Source organism: Macrobrachium rosenbergii, chromosome 59 (genome assembly GCF_040412425.1).
Source record: "Macrobrachium rosenbergii isolate ZJJX-2024 chromosome 59, ASM4041242v1, whole genome shotgun sequence".
NCBI lineage: Eukaryota > Metazoa > Arthropoda > Malacostraca > Decapoda > Palaemonidae > Macrobrachium > Macrobrachium rosenbergii.
The window spans coordinates 29,519,215-29,542,761 of record NC_089799.1 but is presented as its reverse complement, the minus strand read 5'-3'; the positions used below and the strand labels follow the sequence as shown (position 1 = coordinate 29,542,761).

Genomic DNA, 23,547 nt, shown 5'->3' with positions numbered 1-23,547 from the left:
ATCGCCAGTCTGGAGTCGAAAATCGACACTCGCTTTGAATTGATTGTGCAATCGATCGCTAAATTAGTGTCATCGGTGAAAGTGCTTATGGATAAAAGCTTATCAGAGCGCCCAGTGGCGCCCAGTGCAAGTGCAGTGGTAGTGGAGGAGGTGGCTGCTCGGCCCGCCGATTCTCCTAGGCCAAAGGTCCTTGTCATACTCCCCAGCACCTGGGAGGAGGCAAACTGGCAGCCTAAGGGAGGTCGGTGGGGTCTGCCCCTGAGCAGTCGCTCCCTCAGTTTAGTCTGTTGATGAATCCCAGACTGCAGCCAAAGGCCATTGGAAAGGCCTTCAAGTGAGTGCTCACTTTACGTCCTCCAGCTCCAAAGATTTTAGTCCCAGGTGCGCACGGCACTATGCGGACAAGTCACGCCTGCTAAAGCGACGTGCAGTGGAGTTTGAGTTTCTTCCCCTGTGGAGTTTGAGTTTCTTCCCCTGTTCCTTGTAAGAAGGGCAAGGATTCAATAGCCCCATCGTGTAGTCATTGGGATACCCCGGAACAATTCTCTTCTGCTTCCTCTGACGACGGGTCGAATTGGCGCCTAAAGCGCCTGTCGGGGAGTTTTGTGGCACAGAGATGTTCGTCGTCGAATAAAAGGAGCTACTGCATCAGGAGTCCGGCGCCCAAACTCCCGTTTCCAATTGAGTGCCCACTGGCGCCCGGTCTTCAAGTTTCCCTACTAGCTCCTGTCTCCACAGCACCCACCGAGCACCCATTGACACCCGTTCTTCGACAAGTTTCGCTACGGGCTCCCGTCTCCACAGCGCCCCCCAAGCTCCCATTGGCTCCCTTTCTTCGACAAGTTTCGCTACTGGCTCCTGTCTCCACAGCGCCCCCCGAGCACCCGTTGGCGCCCACTCCTCCACCGCTTCTTAGTAGTGCCGTCTCGGACATTATTCCTCCTCCAGTTGACCTGATTCAGAGCAAACTGGATAATATTCTCAGTTTGCTTCAGAAGGCTCATCCTACAGCTCAGACGACAGCGGACTTATCACTTTCTCCTGTCTCTTCTGAGGAAGAGGTTGTTCCTGATCAAGATGCACCTTCATCGCCGTACTTGGCGCTGTTGAGGTTCCTGCTAGCAACTTATCCAAGCCACTTCTTGCCAGCTATTCTCTCTTCAACTAAGAAGGCACTGGAGGAAGTAGAAATTATGTTCTCGGCCTCCGAACTTGCGCACTTTCTTTAAATATTTTTAAGGTGTTCGAAGTGATGAGCTTCCTTGACTGGGTGGTGGGCGCTCTGGCACGCAAACTTAGAAAGTGCTTTTTGTTACCTCAAGGGATCTCATCAGATCTCTTGGGAGTACTTTCCTGTATTGACATAGGTGTTCGTGATAGTACACAGGAGTTAGCCAGTCTGTACGCCATGGGTATTCTTAAGAAGAAGGAGCTTTGGTGCTCTTTTACTTCAAAAGGCGTCACTCCGTCTCAGAGATTGGCCCTCCTATTCTCCCCTTGTACAAGACGCCTTTTTTTCCACAGGCTACAGTACTGAACATCGCCTCTGACCTGCAGAAAACGAACACTCAGGACCTGCTCACTCGATCTATGAGACGCCTAAAGGATTCTTCAGCTCTTCCTCCCAGATCTTCATCTCTGCTGCAACCTACTCCCTTTTGGAGCTCCTGTCCTAGATCCTAGATTAGGACAAGAACTTATATCTGTTTCCCACGGTGTTCCATCAAGAAGTCCTCTTTAAAGTCTTACTCCAAGAAATGAAAACATAGTCCTCTGTATTCACTTTTGGGAATGGTGGGAACAAAAGGGAGCGGAATCTTGGATAGTGTCTGTCCTGAAAGAGGGCTACACTATCTCCTCTTTGAACATTCCTCCTCTAATCTGCAAGCCTGTCAAATTGACAGGCTCAGAGAGATTTGCTGCTCTCTTGCTAGAGGTGAAGTCCCTTGTTCAGAAAGAGGCTATAGAGCTAGTAGAGGACATTCATTCTCCGGGATTCTACAACCAGGCCTCTCAACAGCTCTGCAAGTGTTCAACAGGGTATTGGCTCCACTAGCAAAATGGCTTCATTTGATGGGGATAAAGATCTCTCTATATCTAGACGACCGGCTACTGCGTTCCCGCTCGAAAGCGCAATGTACAGAGGACATTCGCACGACTCTTCTCTTGGCTCAGGAATTGGGCCTTCTCATCAATCGAAACAGGTCCTTCCTGACGCCTTCTCACGAGATTCCTTATTTAGAGATGATGATCAATTCTCGGGTTTTTCGGGTTTTTCCAGTCCTGAAGAGAACAGAAAGGTGTCTCCAGACAGTGGAAGAATTTCCAAAACTAAACTGTTGCTCGGCCGATCAGTGGATGAGTCTTCTAGGTATCCTCTCATCCATGGAACAATCCATTACTCTGGAAAGACTTCACCTGAGACCTATCCAGTTCTTCCTCAGAGCCAGCTGGAACAGTCTCCAGACTCATTCATGTTCCCGATAACAAAGGAAATCAAGGAGGATCTTCGTTGGTGGAATTCCAGTAAGAGACTATCAGAAAGGAAATATCTTCATCATCTGATCCCCAGCCTAGAGTTCTTTTCAGACACGGCAAACCTAGGTTGGGGAGCTCTTTTGGGATTAAAAGAAGTGCCAGGAACCTGGTCCCAGGAACAGCAAAACTGGCACATCAGAGTAAAGGAATTACAGGCGATATTTCTGAGCCTACAGTGCTTTGCTTCAGAAATACGGGGTGGGGGGACAGTAGCAGTGCATTCAGACAACACGACGGCACTGACACACATCAAGAAACAAGGAGGAACCCAATCTTTCTCCCTGTACGAAGCGGCAAGGGACATTTTTCTACGGTTGCACCAGAATGAAACTCAAGTGATAATGCGTTTTGTTCTGGGAAGACTCAACGTTCTCCCGGATGAATTGAGTCGTCAAAGACAGATCCTTCCACAGAATGGACATTAGACCCATTGGTTTGTCTGGATCTGTGGGAGCTCTAGGGAAAACCAATGATAGATTTGTTTGCGTCCTCCAGAAATCACTGACTTCCTCTCTTCTGCTCACCAGTTCCAGATCCCTTAGCATGGGTGACCGATGCACTGTTGCAGGATTGGTCCAACAAAGACCTATATACCTTTCCCCCATTTGGTTTAGTGAGGCAAGTCATCAACAAATTCCGGTCTCATCGAAGCCTATCCATTATCTTGATAGCTCACTTCTAGCCAACAAGAGAGTGGTTCCCAGACCAACTAGAACTTCTTGCGGACTTCCCGAGAATGCTGCCACAGAAGCAACAACTTCTCAGGCAACCTTACTTCTGTCGTTTCCACCAAAAACCTGTCTTCTCTGGCCTTAACAGGGTTCAAACTGATTGGTGAACAGCAGTATGATTTCATTAGAGGGAGAGGTACGGTTGATATTGTCTTTATAATAAGACAGTTACAAGAAAAGAGCCTGGAAGGAAACAGGAATTCTGCTGTGCCTTCATAGACTTAGAGAAGGCCTTTGATAGAATACCAAGGGTATTTTGGTATTTAAGATAGAGGAAGGTACCAGAAAAGTGGTTAGGTTGGTTAAAATGATGTATAAAAGAACAAGGACAGAATTAATAACAGCCTATGGCAAAACAGAAATGTTTGAAGTCAGAGTTTATGTCAAGGATTGCTGGTTAGTCCATATCTGATTGTACTGGTTTTGGATGTATTGAGTGAAGCATTAGAAATGACAGTCTTTGGGAATTAAATATATTCAGATTGTCTGGTGATTACAGCAGAGTGAGAATAATTACAAAGGGTAAGAAAGTGACAGGAATCTCCTGAATGGGGTGGTATGAAGGTGATTGCCGGTAAACTTAAGGTTATGATGTTTAGCAAGTAGGGAGGGGATAAGATATACAAGACAGAAGAGTTGTATTTCAAGTATGTACTTAGGATTTACTTTAAGCCATGAGGGAAAAAGAGAGAGAGAGAGAGAGAGAGAGCATACACAACTAAACTAAAATTATTCCACACTTTATTTGTAGCCAAAATAAAACTCCTAGCAAATTGAGCAGTATTGAAACGTATTAAATAATGACACTGTTTGCAGCAGCAGCTTGCCGAGCGTTGTGAGCAAAATCAGCTTGGTCAAGTAAAGAAGAGTGCAGAGGATGATTGTCTTTGTAGTAAATTTTATGCAACAAACTTAATGAAGTAAATTTATGTTTGTGCCGCAAGTCAACATTAAGAGTAGGCAAAGTAAACTTGACTGATGACATGACAGTCCAAGAGTTTGAGATCAGAGTCAACGTCTGCAGTCCATACTGGAGAACAATACTACGAACAAGGAAGAAGAAAAGAATTAACACTCTTAGATAGCTTCATCACGAAGCATTGGAAAACATTTCTGCAAAATACTAACTTTTAGAGAAACAGAGAAAGCAATATTACCCATATGCTTCTCACAAGTCAGTTTCTTGTTGAAAGCTATATCTAAAACATTGAAGAGATGCAGACATTTAAAACTGTGCCGTTTATATGTAAATCAGGATGCAAAGGCAAAAGTGTTCTGGATCAACTAGCTATCATGCTTTGAGTTTTAGAAGGGTTAAGCTTCATGCCCCAAAGCCTATTCCACTCATGAATATGTTCCAGACCTCTATTCAAGGATTCTACAACCCACACCTTAGGAGTACTGAGGAGAAAGGAGTGATGAGGGCTTGGATGGAACCTGTCAGGGATAGAAGGTTGAGAGGGAGGCAAAAAAATTAGGTGGCATGATAAATGAGGGAGGATTTTGAGAAGATGGGTTTAGCAGAGGAAGATGCTTTTGACAAAAAAAGTCAGAGAGGATGCAGCAGGGGAACTGACTCCTAAGCTTAGGAATTGCAGTGGAGATGAAGGAGATTCTTGGCTTCATCATTTTAGTCCTCAAATCTGTTTAGGATGACTTCCTCCAAGAAATGGTCAGTCTGATGTTTTGTGGCTCACATATTTGTGAAAACCACCATACGTATATCAGAGTTTTGACTTCTAGATTGTTGTATGGACTTGGATATACAGACCCAAAGTGTAATGACTGTCATACTTCTTCAACCTGTACTGTACTTGACAGCTCCATGTTCAGTTTAGATTCATGCGTTCCTTACTAATCTTAATCCCATGAGCATTGAATAAAATCCTTTGTTCTAATCAGCTTTTCTAGGGATTTTCATCTCAGCTTGTTCCTCTTACTTTTTTTACTATTCATGCCAATGTTTTTTATGGGTTTGTTATGAAAAAATTATTTTTTACAGCAGAATTATTTTAGTATCAAATCAGCATTTATATCAAATGTCCTACTTCTAACCTCACTTGTTCTGTGTAGTCGCGACATAAACTACGCAAAAGTGAGGCACTATCCTACCTGGAACCTAAAATCCAGGGGGGCACAGGTACCATGTCAGCCATCCAACCAACAGGCAATCTTCTTTAGATTTGAGAATGATGTGTCTAAGATTCATGAAGATTATGAATGTAGGCTAATGTAAATTATGGGTTTATATAGAAAAAATGAGTCTTGTTTTGAAAAAAAAAAAATATTAATTTACTCTATTTTTTGCAGATGGGAGGGTAAAAGATTGGCCACTTATGCATTCTCCAATTCCTACCTTGGCTCTTGCTGCAGCTTATTTGACTATGGTTGCTTTTGGACCGAAGATCATGGCTCCCTACAAGCCATTTAATCTTAGGGTTCCACTTATCATCTATAATTTGTCTGTAATGTTGCTCAATCTTTATATTGGTGTAGAGGTAAGAATAATTTTTCTGTTGTAATACTCAGGTTGTAACTTGTAATTGTGTATATGGTACAATATCATCTTATCTTATGTACAGGCAGTCCCCGGTTATTGGCAGGGGGTTCTGTTCCGATGGCGTGACGATAAGTGGAAATCACCGATAACCGAAAATCGATGAATCGGCGCCGATAACCGGAGATTGGTGCCTCTGTTAGGTATGTGTTGGCGCTAATAACCTGATTATCAGCACCGATAAGCGGAAATCGTCGCTGAAAATCGCCGATTTTTGTCGCTAGACAAGCCTTGAAAAACCGGATTGCTGATAACCGATCTTGCCGATAACTGGTCACTGCCTGTATTTGGAAAGTGGTTCCTAAGAGGGTACAAAGCTTAATCTTTCATGTGGATATACCTTAGGTAAAAGCCAGTTTTGGTTAGTGAAAGTTGGTTACAAGTTAGTTAAGTAGCAGCAGGTGAGTTGGGGGTGAGGGACCCCCCCACTTACTCAGCTATCTACTTCACATTTTTTTTGCCACTTCTTGTCTATGTAGCTCTGCTGGACTGTGGAAATGGTTGCAATTTCAGCCACTTTTGGTATTCTTTTGATTTTTTACTGATTTTTGTAAGAATGATAGTTTCTGACTCTTTGCCTGCAAAAAATGGTAGCAAAGTGTAGGTGTTCTGGGCACAGCCATGCTTGTGGAAAGTTTTTGTCATCCTTGAACATTGACCCTCATTCTGTTTGCTCTTTCCACATGAGAGAAAAGTGTACACCATCTTTCAGCTCTATAGAATGTCTTTCTTGGTTACCTGCTCAGCGGAGGCAGTATTGGTCCAAAAGAAGACTCCAGTGAAGGACCTGCCCATGTTTTCTGAGGGGTAACACACTGCCATTTCCTCCTTCGGGTCTTCGACAAAATCCCCTACTGTGACCACTACTTGTGGCATTCTGGAGGGAACGGACTCTCTTGTCTATAGATCATGGAATGCCCTTTCTTGTTGATCTTTGAAGCTGTTTACCTGTCTCTTATCCATAGATCATGGAATGCCCTCTCTTGTTGATCTCTGAAGCTGTTCACCTGCCTCTGATATGTCTGCGGAGATACTGAATCGCAGGGAGTGCCGAGACCTGGCTCCCACAGGTGGACCTGACAAGCCTTCCCTTGGGACACTTCCATGCAGAAGGGATTTTCTTCTTGGATTTGGTCACCATGGCTTTTTCCAGGCATCATTGTGACTAAACATGCTAGTATTCAGACCCATTTAGACCTATATGATATACAGTATCTGGTTTGGTATCTCAGCATTTGGTTGATCCTGTGAAGGGCAGTTGCTCCAGGATGAGGATCATTTTGTCACAATTTAGGTATTGTGGTATTAAGATAGATCTTCAACTAAAGCAACAAGTGAAGTGCCTGGAAATGCTGATTGATACAGTAGTGGAGAGTTTTTCTGTCAACTCAGGTTGGCAAATTCATAGAGGTGTCAGTGTAGTTTTGTCTCATCAGGAACAACCAGCTTGGCATTGGCAGATTGTTCTCAGTCATCTGTCATCCCTAGGGAAGCTTATTCCTCTTGGATGGATACACTTGCAGTCACTTCATTGGTGATTGGAACAGCATTGGTCATCTACATTTTATCTTCCAACATTCCCTGTGCCTCTCAGCCAGGAACTAGAAGAGGTTATAGCATTGTGGTTGGATAATAGGAACCTCTTTATGTGAGTTTTGCCAAAATCTCTCTCCTCCCCCTTTCTGGAGATGCTCTGTTTTTATCCACATGAAAGAGGGGTAGTGTGCACACCTCAGTGGTTTTCTTGCTTTGGGAGAGTGCACAAAACGATTCTCACCTGCATCCGTGTCCTGAAAATGGGTGCAAGGATTTTGATACGCAAGTATTCTGGAATCAATTCATAGGTCTTTTGGCAGTGTTGATGAGCAACAACAGGCAAGGAGGGAACAGTCGCCCTCTCCATCTGCTGGTTGGCAAAGGTGGTGCACAAATGGCCGGTTTGCCATGCCATCGAGCTGTCAGTTAGGTACAGTAACCCCAGGTCATTTGCTCTTCCCCTATCTGCACTACATAATTCTCAATGTAACCATTTAAATGTACTAAATGGTACCAAATGGCAAATTGCAAATAAAATTTCATACTTGCAGGTGGATATGAAGAGCAAAGATCAAACTGTCTGGATGGGATTGCAAAAAATGCCTCTTCTCAGTCAGGCAAACTAGCTTAGCATTATATGTATGCTGATTGGTGCAATGAAAATGTGTGCTGTATGGCCTAATGATAAGGAGAGGATTGGTTTATGGCTACTAAAACTGGCATCATAACATCTAGGTTATTGACACCAGATGAGGAGAGGAAGCGGGAAGAAATGGGTATCAAATTCATTTGGCTGTGGATGGAGGGAAATTAGGTTATTGATGCTGGATGAGGAGAGGAAGGGGGAAGAAGGGGTTATCAAGTGCATTGTCTGTGGGTTGAGGGAAATTAGGTTATTGATGCCAGATGAGGAGGGGAAGGCAGAAGAAAAGGGTTTCAAGTGTATTAGCTGTGGCTGGAGGGAAATTAGGTTATTGATGCCGGATGAGGAAAAGAAGGGGAAGAAAGGTGTATCAAGTGCATTGGTTGTGGGTGGTGGGAAATTTTGGTACTAAATTGGCACATCATGTAGCTTGTTCCCTAAACTGTGGTCACTGACGCTTGCTCTGTGGAGTGTTGGTTTTGCACTATGGGAGCTTTGCTATTGTTGGTTTGCCAAAGGTCTTTGTTTCTGATGTGTTTGTGTGTGTTTTTTTTTTCTCATTGGTTCCCACTTCCTATTCTGATGTGGTAGTCAGCTCTCATAATAGAAGTAAGGTTAATTTCTAAAATATAAATCTTAGAAATTATATGTAGTTTTCAGATACCTCTTGTCGAAACTTCGACAAGAGAGATTGTACTTTTACGCAAGTTGTAGTATAGTTTTACATATTTTCTTTAAATTTACATAAAGTGGAAATGCATATTATGTAGAAGAAGGATGTTATGTTTTGTTGTGTTCGTATTTAGTAATGAAGGGCGTTTTAACTGTTTTGTGTGTAATATTGCTTAACTACCGGTATTGGTTGTTTTGTCCTGTAGTTAGTCAAAGGTTTGGTGTCAGTCAAAGACGGCCGTGAAGTTAGTCTCTTCATAACCTTGATACAGAGTGGTTTGAGCTAGTGGGGACTCAAGAATGCAGCCATAATTAGCAGTGTCTACAAATCCACTTAAGTATTCCTATTCATCTTAAAGTACATTTAGGGAAACTTCCTTTAGGAGATATGCATATCTAAATGTAAGGATAGTTTCTTGAGGTGTGCTTTGGATGAGGGTTGTGAAATAGAGATTGTGCTCACGCCATTCTAACCACTGTATTTCAAGCTAGGAACACTAAATACGCCAATAGTAAGTTCATATTGTTAGTTTAGTTAATATACACAATGCAATGTATTGATATAATCATAATTTGAATTAGCATAAGAACAAAGTAACCTGGGTGTCGTAGCATAAGACGTTTTGGATTGTTTAGGCTATACGATAACACTGACGATTTAAAATGCTATACTTATTCTGAGTGAGTCGGAATACCTCTCCATTATGTAAAAGACCTCACCAACTCCCCAGTCAACTGGATGGAGAAAACTGAAAACAATAGGTGCTTGAACCACTGGTTCACCTGAAGGGAATGGGTGTATAGATGGTATAAAGTGAGTTATCTTAGTAATTGATTAATTTTTTATGCTGTTTCCTACTCTGTTGCCCTCCCACTGGCATGGGAAATTCAGCTATCATTATAGTGAAGCTAATATTTAAAAGGTAAATTTTATTTTTAAAATTGCATTTAATTTGTAATTCTTGATAAGCATTCACTGACCATATTTGTTCTCCCCACTGCCTAGTATAAAATTATTGTATTGTACACACACACAGTAGAACTTGTTTAGTATATGCTACAAGAATAGTATTTAAGGTGGTTGTAAATTTGTGTATTTTTATTGACCAAGGGGTTACAATCAAGCATGAGAACTAAATTTACAGCTTAGTACAGGCAGTCCCTGGTTATCAGTGGGCTTGGTTATCAGTGATCCGGTTTTACAGCACTTGTCTAGTGATGAAAATCAGCAATTTTCAGCGCCGATATGTGCTGATTTCCAGTTATCTGCACTGATAATCGAGTATTGGTGCCAATACACACCTAACAAAGGCGACGATCTCCGGTTATCGGCGCCGATAAGCACCGATTTTTGGTTATCAACGATTTTCTCTTATCGTCACACCGTCTGAACAGAAACACCACTGATAACTGGGGACTGCCTGTATTTATATGGATCAGTCAAAAGGGATTTCTCTAAATTAATGATACTTTAGTACAGTATTATGTTTAAGAGAGTTATTTTGGGGGAAAATTCTGAAGTGTATAGGAATTTGTATGTGTTTAATATTTTTTTGCTTTACTAATAATTATCCATAAAATTTCAGTTAGCAATAGTGTCTGTAAAGCTTCGCTACAGTTGGTTCTGCCAACCTGTTGATTATTCTTCCAATCCTCTGGAAATGAGGGTAAGTAGATCAATATTTTTGTGTTTTCAAAACTAAAATACCTGTACAGTATATCTAAATGCAAAGTTCATGTGATAATAGCACTGTACATGATGAGTTTATATATAAATTAAAGTTAGCCATATTACCATACTTTCTCTTCCTATGATTAACCTTTAGGACACCTAACCAACAGAACTTTGTCACTTAACCCGTTAAGCATCACTTATGGGAGACCTCGCTGCTCTCGTATTGTCACATTTTCTCGCTCACAGAGCAGTCATTTGGTCTATGCCAATTTTTATGCTTTTTTGGGTGTTTTTTTTTATTAAATTGATGCAGTATTGGTTTTTATAAACATATTAGGGTAATAAATAATGTAGAATAAGAAAAGATGAAAAACTTTATTTTGCATTTTTATATCCTAAAGATTAAGCATGAAACATAAAAGGGAAAAAATTATTCTTTCATATGCCATTCCCTGAAACATAGAGCCAGTAGAGCAGTGAATGGTTTCATTTCATTCACATTTGTTTCATACCATTTTAGTGAACGTGATATTGTAGTCAAACTATATATACATCTAGAAACTTGTTGGCAAATCTGTTCGGTATTGTTACAAAGTGCTCCTTGACTGTCATAAAAAAAAACTAAAAAAAACTCTAGGGGTTTCCCTTATTATGAACAATAAATTTCTCAGCTTTGGGTTAACAAAAGTAATGGGACTCCTCTCCTTATTGTTTACTGTCCAGTCACTTGGCAATGTGATGCTTGAATCTAAATTATGGTTTTCCTCAGAATTAGATAAATCTTATTCTGTTTATGTTAAAGGCTTCTGAGCTGCTACTCTGAGTTTTGGAGTTATCCTCAGTCTCTATATTAAGTAGTGATAATATCTCTTTAGGCAAAAGATTTTTCTTTTACTTTGGAATGCTCATTATGGGGGATAAGCGTGATCAAAACAAAAAAGTAATCAATTGTTTATCAATGAACGCCTGAAGCGTAGTGGGAGGCAAGAGGTAGATGTCCTCTGTCAGAGTATCTTTTGTTACAAAAAAAGTTGCCATTTACCCCTAATTTAGCTCATAGTGTTACCAAATGATGTTCCTACAATTTGTATAAGAGTAAAGTGTATTTCTGAGCTTGATCAGTGCAGCGCCAGCCTTGAAAGAGGGAGAACGTGTTACTTTATTGAAGGCGGTGTGATATGGGATGCGGATATGCCATTGGTGATGCTTAACAGGTTAATATTTGCTCATCATTTCAAATGTTTTTGTATTGTAAAGCTTATAGATGTTTTCCTTGCATATGATATATAACTTGCAGGAATCAGCCTTGTCTACTAGTTTTTCATCTCTGATTATCCATAGAGATGTAGTTTGTTAAACATTTTCACATACTGTACTGTATATGTGCTATTCACAGTGTTATAGTGCACAATGTCGAGTGTTTTTACAAATTAACTATAATCAAAGTAAAGTTGTAATTTAATTACATTAATTTTCCCTTAGCTGGTTCCCACTATGAGCCAATGGCTACCTCCAACCAGGTATACAGTAAACCTTCTTTAAGTTGAGCGTTCATAAGACTTAATCACCAGTAAATTGCATTGAGACAGTGATACAGATGATTCAGATGCTGGCAGCAAGACAAAGGCACACACATTGTCAGACTGTGTCTGAAGTTTGTTGTGAGATTGTGCTGCTCTTGCACTGTCACCTGTTTTTACTGTACTGTATACATTTTTTTCACATTGGAAGGTTTCAGGTGTAAAAAGAATGGTAAACCCTCTTAGAGTTGAAAGGGTATGGAGCTGAAGACTGCTAATATCAGAAAGAATGAAAATTCTTGACTGGATAGAAAGAGGATGTTCTATGCAGATGATGTGTGGAAAATTTCAAGTTCAGATGACTTTTTATTGTGTAAAAAGACTAAAATAAAATCTGTAAGCATACCATGAGCTCACAGAATGTCAGGCTGAGAAATGGCCTCAGAAATGATTGGGAAGAGTTATTTTATTATTGTGATAATAATAATAATAATACTGTAATAATAATAATAATAATAATAAAAGTATTGTAATAATAATAATAATAATAATAATAATAATAATAATAATAATAATAATAATAATAATAATAATAATAATAATAATAATAATAATAATAATAATAATAATAATAATAATAATAATAATAATGACGACGACGACATGGCCAGCACCAGTAATCCGATACGGCATGGGAGTAGTGGAGCGGATGAAGGCTGAACTCCACAGCATAGACCAGAAAACTAGGAAACACATGACAATACACAAAGCACTACACCAAAGAGCGAATACAGACAGACTATACATAACACAAAAGGAAGGAGGGAGGGTTTTACTTAGCATAGAGGACTGTGTCAACATTGAGAGCAGAGCACTGGGGCAATATCTGAAAACCAGTGAAGATGAGCATCTAAGGAGTACATGGGGAGAAGGACTGATTAAAGTAGACGAAGACCCAGAAATATGCGGAGACAGGAGAATGAAAAACAGAACAGAGGAATGGCACAGCAAACCAGTGCACGTACAGTACATGAGACAGACTAGAGAACTGACCAGCAATGAAACATGGCAATGGCTACAGAGGGGAGAACTCAAGAGGGAAACAGAAGGAATGCTAATAGCAGCACAAGATCAGGCCCTAAGAATCACGTGTGTAACCAGAGAACAAAACAATAGATGGAAATAACATTTCACCCATATGCAGGAAGTGCAGTATGAAAGACGAGACCATAAACCACATAGCAAACGAATATCCGGTGCTTGCACAGAACCAGTACAAAAAGAGGCATGATTCAGTAGCAAAAGCCCTCCACTGGAGCCTGTGCAAGGAACACCAGCTATCCTCCAGTGATACGTGGTATGAACAGCAACCTGAGGGAGTGATAGAAAATGATCAGGTAAAGATCCTCTGGGACTATGGTATCAGAACAGATAGGGTGATACATGCCAATAGACGAGACTTGCTGCTGGTTGACAAAATCAAGAAGAAAGTATCGCTCATTGATGTTGCAATACGATGGGATACCAGAGTAGATGAGAAAGAATGAGAAAAAATTGGTAAGTATCGAGACCTGTGAATAGAAATAAGGATATGGGATATGAGAGTGAAAATTGTACCGATAATCATAGGAACGCTAGGCATGATCCCAAGATCCCTGAAAAGGAATCTGGAAAAACTGGATGCCGAAGTAGCCCCAGGACTCATGCAGAAGAGTGTGCTGTTAGAAACAGCAGACACACTGAGAAAATTGATGGACTCCTAAGGAGGCAGAATGCAACCTGGAACCCCAAATTACCACCCAGTCGAATAGGATGACTGAGGTAAAAAAAAAAATAATAATAAATTATTATTATTATTATTATTATTATTATTATTATTATTATTATTATTATTATTATTATTATTATTATTATTATTATTATTCAATCTGCAACCCCCATTTGGGGATGGGCATGAACATGGTGGATACCTTGATGCATCTGACTGTAACAGAAGACACGGTCCAGAATTTATTCTCCATGATATGGGAGAGCCAGTGGTGAGACCATATCCCTTTGGTCATCTCATCCTGGAAAACTTGATACTTGATAGTCAAATATGAGTTCATTCTCTGCTTCTACAGCTCAACAAGCCTTAGGCAGCAGTGTCAAAAGTAATCTTCATTGGTGGCAGGACTCTCAGAATCTTAGAATAAAAATTCTACTGTTTCCTCCTTTCAAATGTTCCTTCGTTTCACAGACAAGTCTATTCAAGGGTTGGAAGCCCACTTTTGAGATGTGCAAGCCTCAAAGACTTAGTCCCTGGAATATAAGGAATACCATGTCAGCTACCCAGAGCTGTTTAGGTATTCAAGCCTTCATTCTTCATGAGAGGCAAGACAGTAGGGATAATGATGAACAACAGTCAGAGTAACTTGGCTAAGATATCAAGGGGGTAAAAGATCGTAGATTCCGTCAACTGGTAGTCACAATTTTTTTTTGTGGGCTTAGGTCAACAAAGTGGGAAACATTGAGATTCACTCTAGGAGGAAATGGCTTTGTCATGGACAGCCTTAACAGCCTTAACTGGTCTCTTCGTTTGGTTATCTGCAAGGCTTCATTCTCAGGTTTGTTTACTAAAAGCCGTAATCTATCTGTCTCCTGCACAGGTATGCCCTAGCCCAAAGTCATTTAAGTTCCAGTTCCTTATCCAAGAAACATTGTCTGAGACCCACTTTGTTATTGTTATGTGGTCATGTAGACAGGACATGGGCACAAACAAAGTTCATATAGAGATGTAAAAATTATATATTCCTCGCAGCCCTTTGGCCACTAGCCCCATCAGGGTATTCTTGCTCAGGTTCTGGCCTCCCTGAGAGTTAAGGTTACCAGATCCTTGGTAGTTCAAGTTGTGGAATCTGGTTACAGACCTCTCTTTTGGAAGGCAATCCTGTTTTATTATATTCAAATACATTCTCCAGAAAGAAAAATTTAGCAGTATGGATCATAAAGTCACGATGGACAACTGGATATTAAACCAGTTCTGCCCCTTCTTAAATCTTCTGCAGTCAGTTCTTCATTTTCATTAGCGAGAAAGTCTTGGGAACTTTAAGGCCCATCTTTGATCTGACCTTTTAAAGTTTTTTCATCTTAAAGATTCCCTTCAGAAAGTGCAATCTCCTCATTCCATCTTTCAAAATGGAAACTTTCAGCCTCCATTGACCTCAGCATACTTGGTTTTAGGCATATGTTCATCTTCCTAGCAATTCTTTTGTTACTGTGGGAGGACAGGGACTTCCAGTTTTGGTGAAATTTTAGCCTCAAAGGTTTGTGATAACTCCTCAAAGGCTTATGACCCTAATTGCAGCCTGGTCTTATACTAAAAGAAATTTAACTGAAATGTTTGTTTTATCTACCAATATAGTTACAGGTTAAAAAATTATAGAAATATTTCTTCTGTATAAAATGTGTTTTGCATAAGGACCTGCCTCTGACTCCATATATTGGGTTTATTTGATGATAGAAGGCTAACAGCCTCAAAATATCATTCTTTATAATTATTGGTAATTTTACATTTGTAGTTGATAAGTACTATTGGCAGGTAAAGATTTTTCTGCATATGACATGTAACCAACAGCTTGAGTTTTTACAGATACTGTAATTTTGTTTTATACTGTATATAAATTTCAATTATTTACAGATAGCAGCAGGATTATGGTGGTACTATATCTCAAAATTGGTGGAGTTTGCAGATACCGCATTCTTTATTCTACGGAAGAAGAACAACCAATTAACATTCCTCCATGTATATCACCACTCAACAATGTTTTGTCTTTGGTGGATTGGAATTAAGTGGGTTGCTGGAGGTTCATGTAAGTATCTTGCATGTTGCATTTAACCAAAAGTGGGTTTATGGTTGCTTACTTTTTATTCACTCTGTTGTCATTTATCAGTGTTACGTGAATGTAAATATTTCGGTGGTATCTGTGTTAAGCTGTAATCAAACTTTTCATATCTATTATATTCATTTCCTTGGCTTTGTTTCTGCATGTGTTGTGTGTCTGTGTCCCCATTTCTTCCACTTCCCTCTCCCCTCCAAAAACGGTTTAAGCAGGTGGTCCCTAAACACCCCTCACCCTCTCTGCAGGGTCATGTCTCTCACTTTCCTCTCCTCTCCCCCCCCCAACCTGTTTCATGTAAGTGATGTACCAAGTAATTACATAGCTATTAGTTTCCACTCACATTGCAGCTCAAATTTTGAAAATCGCAGTAGCGCTTCTGTTGATTTTTTGTAGGTGACTACCCCACCCACTACTGGGGAACAATAGGAACAACTAAGCAGAAGAAGACACTTCATTTTTGCCAGCCTTTGACGTAACATCGATTGTTTGCAGCAGCTATTTTTGAGTCATTTCATCGGTATTTTGGGTCCATCCTCCAGGACTCGGTAAAGTACTCTCGAATTTGTGTAGCCTTCAAGCTTGTTAGCTTAGTTTACTATAAGATTCAGAGCCTTTGTCCCGGTGTTTTTCTGGAATAACTTTTTTTCTGTGCATTTGACAAAGATATTACTTAGCCATAGTATACTTTACATCCCTACCTAATTTTTGGCAGCATTCTTTATTACTTATATTAGAAAAAAGTATATTAATAAGAGTAAAATAAAGCAGCCGAAGCCAGTGGCAGAACGCTCTAATGTATAGGTTCAAAGTTATACGTGACGTAAACATATGACGTCCCGACTCCTCCCACAAGGTGATGATGACACACAGCTGTCTCTGAAATTCTGAATGAATATTCGTACCTTGTCAAGGCTTCAAGAATGGCGGTTATGATAAGTCACTGTCCCCGTGGTTGCAGGACAGCTTTTGTGATTTGACTTGCACAATTGTTTAGAAGTGAGGAGGCCTGTGGGAAACCCTGCGTAAGCTTGAACAGGAAATGAATAATAGGCCCCTTTTTTTGGGTAAGGAGTACACCCGGACATCCAAGGCTACCAAATTTTTGTTATTTGTTGACTTCCATAAGGTGCAGAAAGATAATTATATATGCTCTATAAAGCAATAGTTGTTGATTTCTTAGTAAAATATAACTTGCGGAACAACATTAAAGCTTGCTTTGCCAAAAAAAAAAATGTCATGGGTTATTGTACATCACTGAATGACCTCTATAGGTCCCAGTGCTTGGGCTTAGCCCGAAACACCATAATCCACTCATTGATTATAATGTCAAGTTTCTTCATATGTAATTATGTTAAAAAAAGGATCCGTGTAAGAGCATGTCATTTCATATGATTGCTCCTGTCCTCTTAGTGACAGAGTACAACAATGGCTGAATTGTAACATTATAATGAAAGTTGTCTTCATATTCCACAGAATATTACCAGCATGGTAATTCGATTGTTGGTAGGCTTGTAAATACCAAGATTGCTTGCACACTAAAAAGTATAAGTGTACTCGGTCATTCAATTGGCTCACTTGAATGATTTGTTAATTGATTTTTAATTATATAATTTTTCAATGGACAAATAGTGATAGAAAGTAATATCTTGGATTACTTATGGAAACCCTTTTCTTCAAGGATTCCAGCACTCGACCTTAAGGCATAAATCCTGTATATTACTACTACTACTACTACCACCACTACTACAAAGTGGAAACAGAGTATTGGTTGGATTTCATTGTTACCAGAGGTTGAGACTTTTTCATGAATAGCCAGTTATCCATCGAGAAGGAGGCAAGTTAATGACATCGTAAGTTACGTCATTATATCTTCGAAAGACATTCCTCTGAGTTTGCTGGCGATGTCTACAAGAAGTCGGTGTTACTCTTATAATTACCAGAATTATGAAACTTTCGTAATACAGAATACAGTAAGAAATTAGATAGGGATGTAAGATACCCTGTGACAAAGTGTCATCTTTGTGAGGTACGTTGACAAAATTTTACTCTGGAAAAACAGTGGGACACTGGCTGTGAATCTCATAGTAGGTTGTTTATAACCTGTTTTTGTGATTTACAATATCACTCAAGTTCCTCCAGTACAGGCAGTCCCTGGTTAACGGCGATCCGGTTTTACAGCGCTTGTCTAGCGACGAAAATCAGCAATTTTTGGTGCCGAAAATCGCCGATTTCCGCTTAATGGTGCCGATAATTGGGTATTGGCGCTGATAAACAGCTAACACAGGAGCTGATAACCGAAAATCAGCGCTTTTCGGCGCCTATAAGCCCTGAAAATCACCAAAAAAGCGCCGAAATTGCCGATTTTCAGTTATCATCACACCCTCAGAACAGAACCCCCGCCGATAACTGGGGACTGCCTGTATTAGGTATTGTTGGGAGGGTTGTAAGACCAGGTTGACTAAATCCACCTAAGATTCTCATACTGTTTGTACAAACTGTAGGGGGCTTATATGTATGAAAGAACAAACTTGTGATCAGTGTAAAGATTGGGACGATAAGCAATGGAAGGTGTTGAAATCCCATCTTGATAAACTTGATAGGGATAGGAAGAGGAAGGCGGCCTCTTGAGCTGAAAGTAGGGTATGTAGTCTAGAACCTACACCTAGAACTAGTGTTGTAGATGATCTTTCCATTCCTACTTCTCCTGTTTCAGCCTTGTCACCCATCCCCAGTCCTCCTACCATTGTACCACCTACTCCCATGCCTATCCCCCATGCTTCTGAACCCGATCCCTTTGCCAGTCTCGAGTGCAGGTTCGATCGCAAGATTGATTTAGTGGTGAATACAGTAGCTGAGTTAGGGGCATCCCTTAGGGTCCTTATGGACAAAGGGTTTAGTGACAATCCCAAAAGTGATAATGTCATACAAGTGCAAGTGGAATAGGTGGCTGCTCGTCCCGCCAGCTCTCCTAGATGAAGGTCCCTGTCATATTCCCCTGAACCTGGGAGAAGACATACCAGAAGTCCAAGGGAGGTCGGTGGGGTTTGCCTACGGGTAATTGTCCCCTCAGTTGAGCCTGTTGCACGTACCCAGGCTTCAACGGATAGCTATTGGAAAGGCTTCTCAGTTAGTGTGCATCAGTTGTCTTCCGCCTCAGAGAATTAATTCCAGTCCCAGCAAGAGGCGCCAATGGCGCTTTCCTGGAGAGTCTCGTCCCTTGAAGAGATGTATGGACGACATGGTTAGCTCTATGCCACTTCCTTGTAAGCTGTTTAAGGAACTGCCTCACAGCCCTCAGCCATCTTGCAGTACTTGGTGCAGTCTGGAGTACTTTTCCTGAGCGTTCTTTTGCAGAGCGCCATTATTTGGCTCCCAAGCGCACGAGTACCAAGAAACGCTCTTCGTTTTTGTCCAGGCGCCCATTGTCTCGCAAGCGCCCAATGTCTTCTCCTGAGCGCCAAGTGTCAATTCCAGTCCCCAAGAGCCCACTGCCAGCTCCCAAGAGCCTGCTGCCAGCTTCCGAGCGCCTGGTGCCAGTTTTCAAGCGTTCAGCGCCAGCCGACAAGCGCCCAGCACCCTCTTTGCCAGTTCTAGTTCTTTTGTGCCCGTGGTAGGGGACCTGTCTTTGGTGCCCATCAAGCACCAGTTGGCTGACTTTCTGGGTTTGCTCCAAAAAGCTCCTGTCATGACCAAACCTTCTAAGGACTTGTCATTGTTCCCGGTTTCTTCGATCGAAGAGGTTTTAGTGCAAAAGCCTCCTCCTTCAGCTCATGCATCTCTGTTGAGATATTTTCTGGCGACTTTTCTGTCATATTTTGAGCCAGCTGCCCCAATCTCACCTGCCTCAACTTTTCTTATGAGAAACCAAGAGGATGTCAGCTCTCGTCTTCCCAAGATGGTTCTTTCCTCTTCTTCGAGGAAAGCACTTACAGAAGTCGGTGACTGGCTCTCAGCGAAGTGAGAGCAGGGTAAGGCCACCTTTGCCTTTCCACCTTTGAGGTTGACAGCCTGGAGATACCTGTCGTATGCTACCGGAGAAGCTCCATCCTTGGGAGGCGCTGCCTCCTCCCAGGGAGGCTTCTCGGGTCTTGTTGACTCAGCATGCCGCTCAGCTTTCTCGTAGGTGAAAGTGATGTTTGCGTCCTCGGAACTGGATCACCTCGTCAAGAAAATTTTTAAAGTTTTTAGGTGTTCAGTTTTCTTGATTAGACAGTTGGAGCCCTCGCTAAGAAGATTGAGGACTATGTTGAATTGACTGGAGACTTTGCTTCTGACTGGCTTGGCGTACTGTTCTGCACGGACAAAGCCACCAGAGATGGCTCGCTAGAGCTTGTGACTCTTTTCTCTCTGGGGGTGCTCAAAAAGAGAGAATTGTGGTGCTCCTTCACTACTAAAGGAGTAACTTCTGCTCAGAAGTCAGCCTTACTTTACTGTCCCTTGGACCACTTGTATCTTTTTCCCCAGTCCACTCTCAAGGAGATAGCTACAGATCTCCAGAAAAAGTCAACACAGGACCTGTTGGTGCAGCCTTCTAAGTGTCCTAAAGAGCCTTCGTCTTTTGGCGCCAAGTCAGTTTCTCCACTTCGGCAGGAGCCCTTTCGTGGAAGTAGACAAAGTTTTCCTTCCAAGCCCTGCTCCAAGGTACGTTTCTCGGCCAGGTTGATCAAGAGGACTTCTGCCAAACCTGCCTCCTTTTCTGGGAGAGATGGTGTGTCAGGGGAGCAGAACCTTGGATAATGAAGATCTTGACGGAGGGCTACTCGATACCATTCAAGGAGTATCCCCCGCTAGTCTCCATGCCAATTGCGTTGATGGCTTACTCAAAAGGCTCCGAGAAGTATGCAACTCTTTCAGAGGAAGTATCATCCCTCCTCTGGAAGGGAGCCATAGAGGAGGTAGTGGATTGCTCCACGAAAGGCTTTTACAACTGTCTTTTCGTAGTCCCCAAGTCATCAGGGCGTTGGAGACTTGTCCTCAATGTCACCGCTCTGAGCTTCTTTGTCCAGAAGATGAAGTTTGAAATGAAGATGAAGCAGTCGGTACGATCATCCATTCACCAGGGCGATTGGATGATCACTCTTGGTATGAAGGACACACATTTCCATGTCCCTGTTCATCTGGACTCCAGAAAGTATCTCAGGTTCGTCCTCGAGGACAAAATTTTTAAATTTCGGGCACTGGGTATGGAATGGATATGGGTATGGGTCAGAATGGATATGGTAAGGATATGGGTATGGGTATCGGTACGGGTATGGGTATGGAAGTGGATATGGGTATGGGTATGGGTATGATACAGATATGGGTATGGTTATGGGTTTGGGTATAGGTATGGGTATGGGTATGGTACAGATACAGGATGGTTATGTTATAGATATTGGTATGGATATAGGTATGGTATGAGTATGGGTATGATACAGATATGGATATGGGTATGGTATGGGTACTGTATAGGTATGGGCATGGTACAGATATGGGTATGGGTATGGTACAGATATGGGTATGGGTATGGTACGGATATGGGAACTAGCCAATGCGAGTGATAGCAAGCATCTGCTAGTGGCTATATAAGTTATTGCCCATGGAATACCTAGTAGTAGTTAGATAAAGATTGAAAGAGGTTTTTTAATAGATTTATATTTAAAGTCTAATTTTGGACAGTGATATTAGTATTGAAGATTGCTATACAGGTGCAAATCTCAATTAAAGATGTTTGGCAGCAGTTAAATTAATTTCTTCCCAAATACATTAGTGGTTTTGTGCACTTTGTCCTTCTCATAATGACAGTACGGGTATTCTGAATAATTTTTTAATTCCATTTCTATATACAGTAATAATATTTTGTTAATTGTGTAACTTTTGGATTTTATAAGCTAATTTAACAAGACCATCAAGTCACTTTTTCAAACTCATTCTGCTTGCAAGAAGCAGCTGTTTTTAAATGATAGGTGAAAATTAGAGAATGTTGATGTTGAAGAGGCTGGAAAGCTAAATGGGTAGAGACAGAAGGAAACATACAAGAAAATATAAGCCAGAAAGACATGCAGTTGGGGCTGAAGGGATGCTGCAGAGAACCTTTATAAGCATCTACTGTGTACTGCACACAGTAGGTGTTAAAAATAAAATGAAACGTGTTTGTTCATATGCGGAAGAAACATGGGTCTTAACTTATTGATAAGTCTTCTAGCCCTAGGTGAGAACCTGTAAAAATAACGACAAGGAATTGGTGACAACGAGGTAGGCCAATAGGCCTAGGTGGCAACCGCGCATGTGTTGAAGGAATGACACCTCAGTTTCTTCTTTACTGCCCTTGCAGGAAGACATGCTTTTGCTCGTCTCTCTGGAGCTGGTGTTTTTTGCCTACTTTGTTTGTGCTTGTGTTTGCTTGCGCTTTTGGGTGAGTCTGTGTTTTCATGTGCTGTATGCTTTTGTATTGGTCTTACATCCTCAAGAATCATCCCGACCTCCAGTTTCTGCCAGGCCTCCCCCTCGACTTGAGACCACCTTGACTTGGTGAGGGGGCTCCTGAACCCCAGGAATCTGTTCCCAGGTTTGAGTCCGAGAGTCTCATATATGATTATATATTTCTTTGGATTAATTTTTGTGGAATTTTCCACTTTTGGTAAAATTTATAGGACCTGATAAATAGGAAAGGATATCATGGCTGGGATTGGGTTTACATCCTAAGCTAAATAGTGGGAACTGTGGTAGTACCATCAACTGCCTGATAATGTTCGGACCTGAGAGATATCAGATTCTTATCTCAAAGGTGGAACTACTCTGCAGGGCTGGACCACAGATTCCAGGGGGGTCTGGTTCCAGGGATAGAACTCTCAGGCGTTCTGGCCGGTGTGCCCATAATATGATTAGGGTGGGGACCTTCAGTCCTAGCAGAGTGGGTTTGGCTTACACTTAGTCCACTCTAATCGTGTTGTGCCATCCCCTGTGGGGTAGGATCGGGACACGGACGTTTGGGAGTCAGTTTTCACTTGTGCAATTGGTGGAAAAATAAACTCCATGAAAGGCTGATATTTTTTTTAAGGTTTTCAGGTTTATTTATTTTTTTTCATTTTACTTCAATCTTTATGAGTGGTAGTTATAAAGATTCAAGTACTCCTGGGCCCTTTGATGGTAGCGACTCGGCACAGTTGACAACCGCTGAAACCTCCTCAGACAACCTTTCTGTAGAAAAATAAAAAAAATCCTAATGTAATTACACTGGAACCTTATGCTCCAGTACAAAACAAACCCAAAAGAAGTAAATATTGTCTTGACCCAACCTTGACTCGCTTTGGCTCTCTATTTGGGAGTGGAAGTTGGTCAAGGTTTCTAACCTTAGAAACAGAACAAAAAATTTCAGCCCTAAAATTAGAAAATTACCTATTAAACAGACATTTGACGGTAGAAATGTCATCCAGACAGATAAGAGAAAAGACATGGCTTATAGAAGCCAAAACAAAGAGCCAGTCTTAGGACTATACTGTATGTCTATAACAACAATAGATAATATGAACGTAAAAATTAAAAAACATGACACTATAAATAGCATTCAGGGTACTATTTTGCTTCTTGATAGCAGTGACAAACCAATTAAAAAGAGTATTCTCTTAGATTCTCTTAAAAAAATATATCCCAGAGTCCAAGATTGTGAAGCATATAATATACAGAGCAAGCAAAGAAATAAGAAAATGTTAAAAATCACAAAAATAAAATTTGAAGGTCAAGATCTACCTCAAAAAATAAAAATGTTAGGCCAAAACAGAGAAATAAGACCATATATCCCAAAGCCACTACAGT

The 23,547-nt window shown here is 41.1% G+C and overlaps 1 protein-coding gene across 2 annotated transcripts in view; it reads left to right on the top strand.

Annotated features, from left to right (window-relative positions):
* LOC136837715 (very long chain fatty acid elongase 4-like) overlaps positions 1–23,547 on the top strand; it is a 66,999-nt gene that overhangs the window by 19,389 nt on the left and 24,063 nt on the right. For both annotated transcript variants that reach the window (XM_067102618.1, XM_067102617.1), the window contains exons 3-5: positions 5,580–5,767; positions 10,264–10,344; positions 15,552–15,723. In XM_067102618.1, coding sequence (XP_066958719.1) covers positions 5,580–5,767; positions 10,264–10,344; positions 15,552–15,723 — 441 coding nt within the window. The remainder of the gene's footprint in view (positions 1–5,579; positions 5,768–10,263; positions 10,345–15,551; positions 15,724–23,547) is intronic.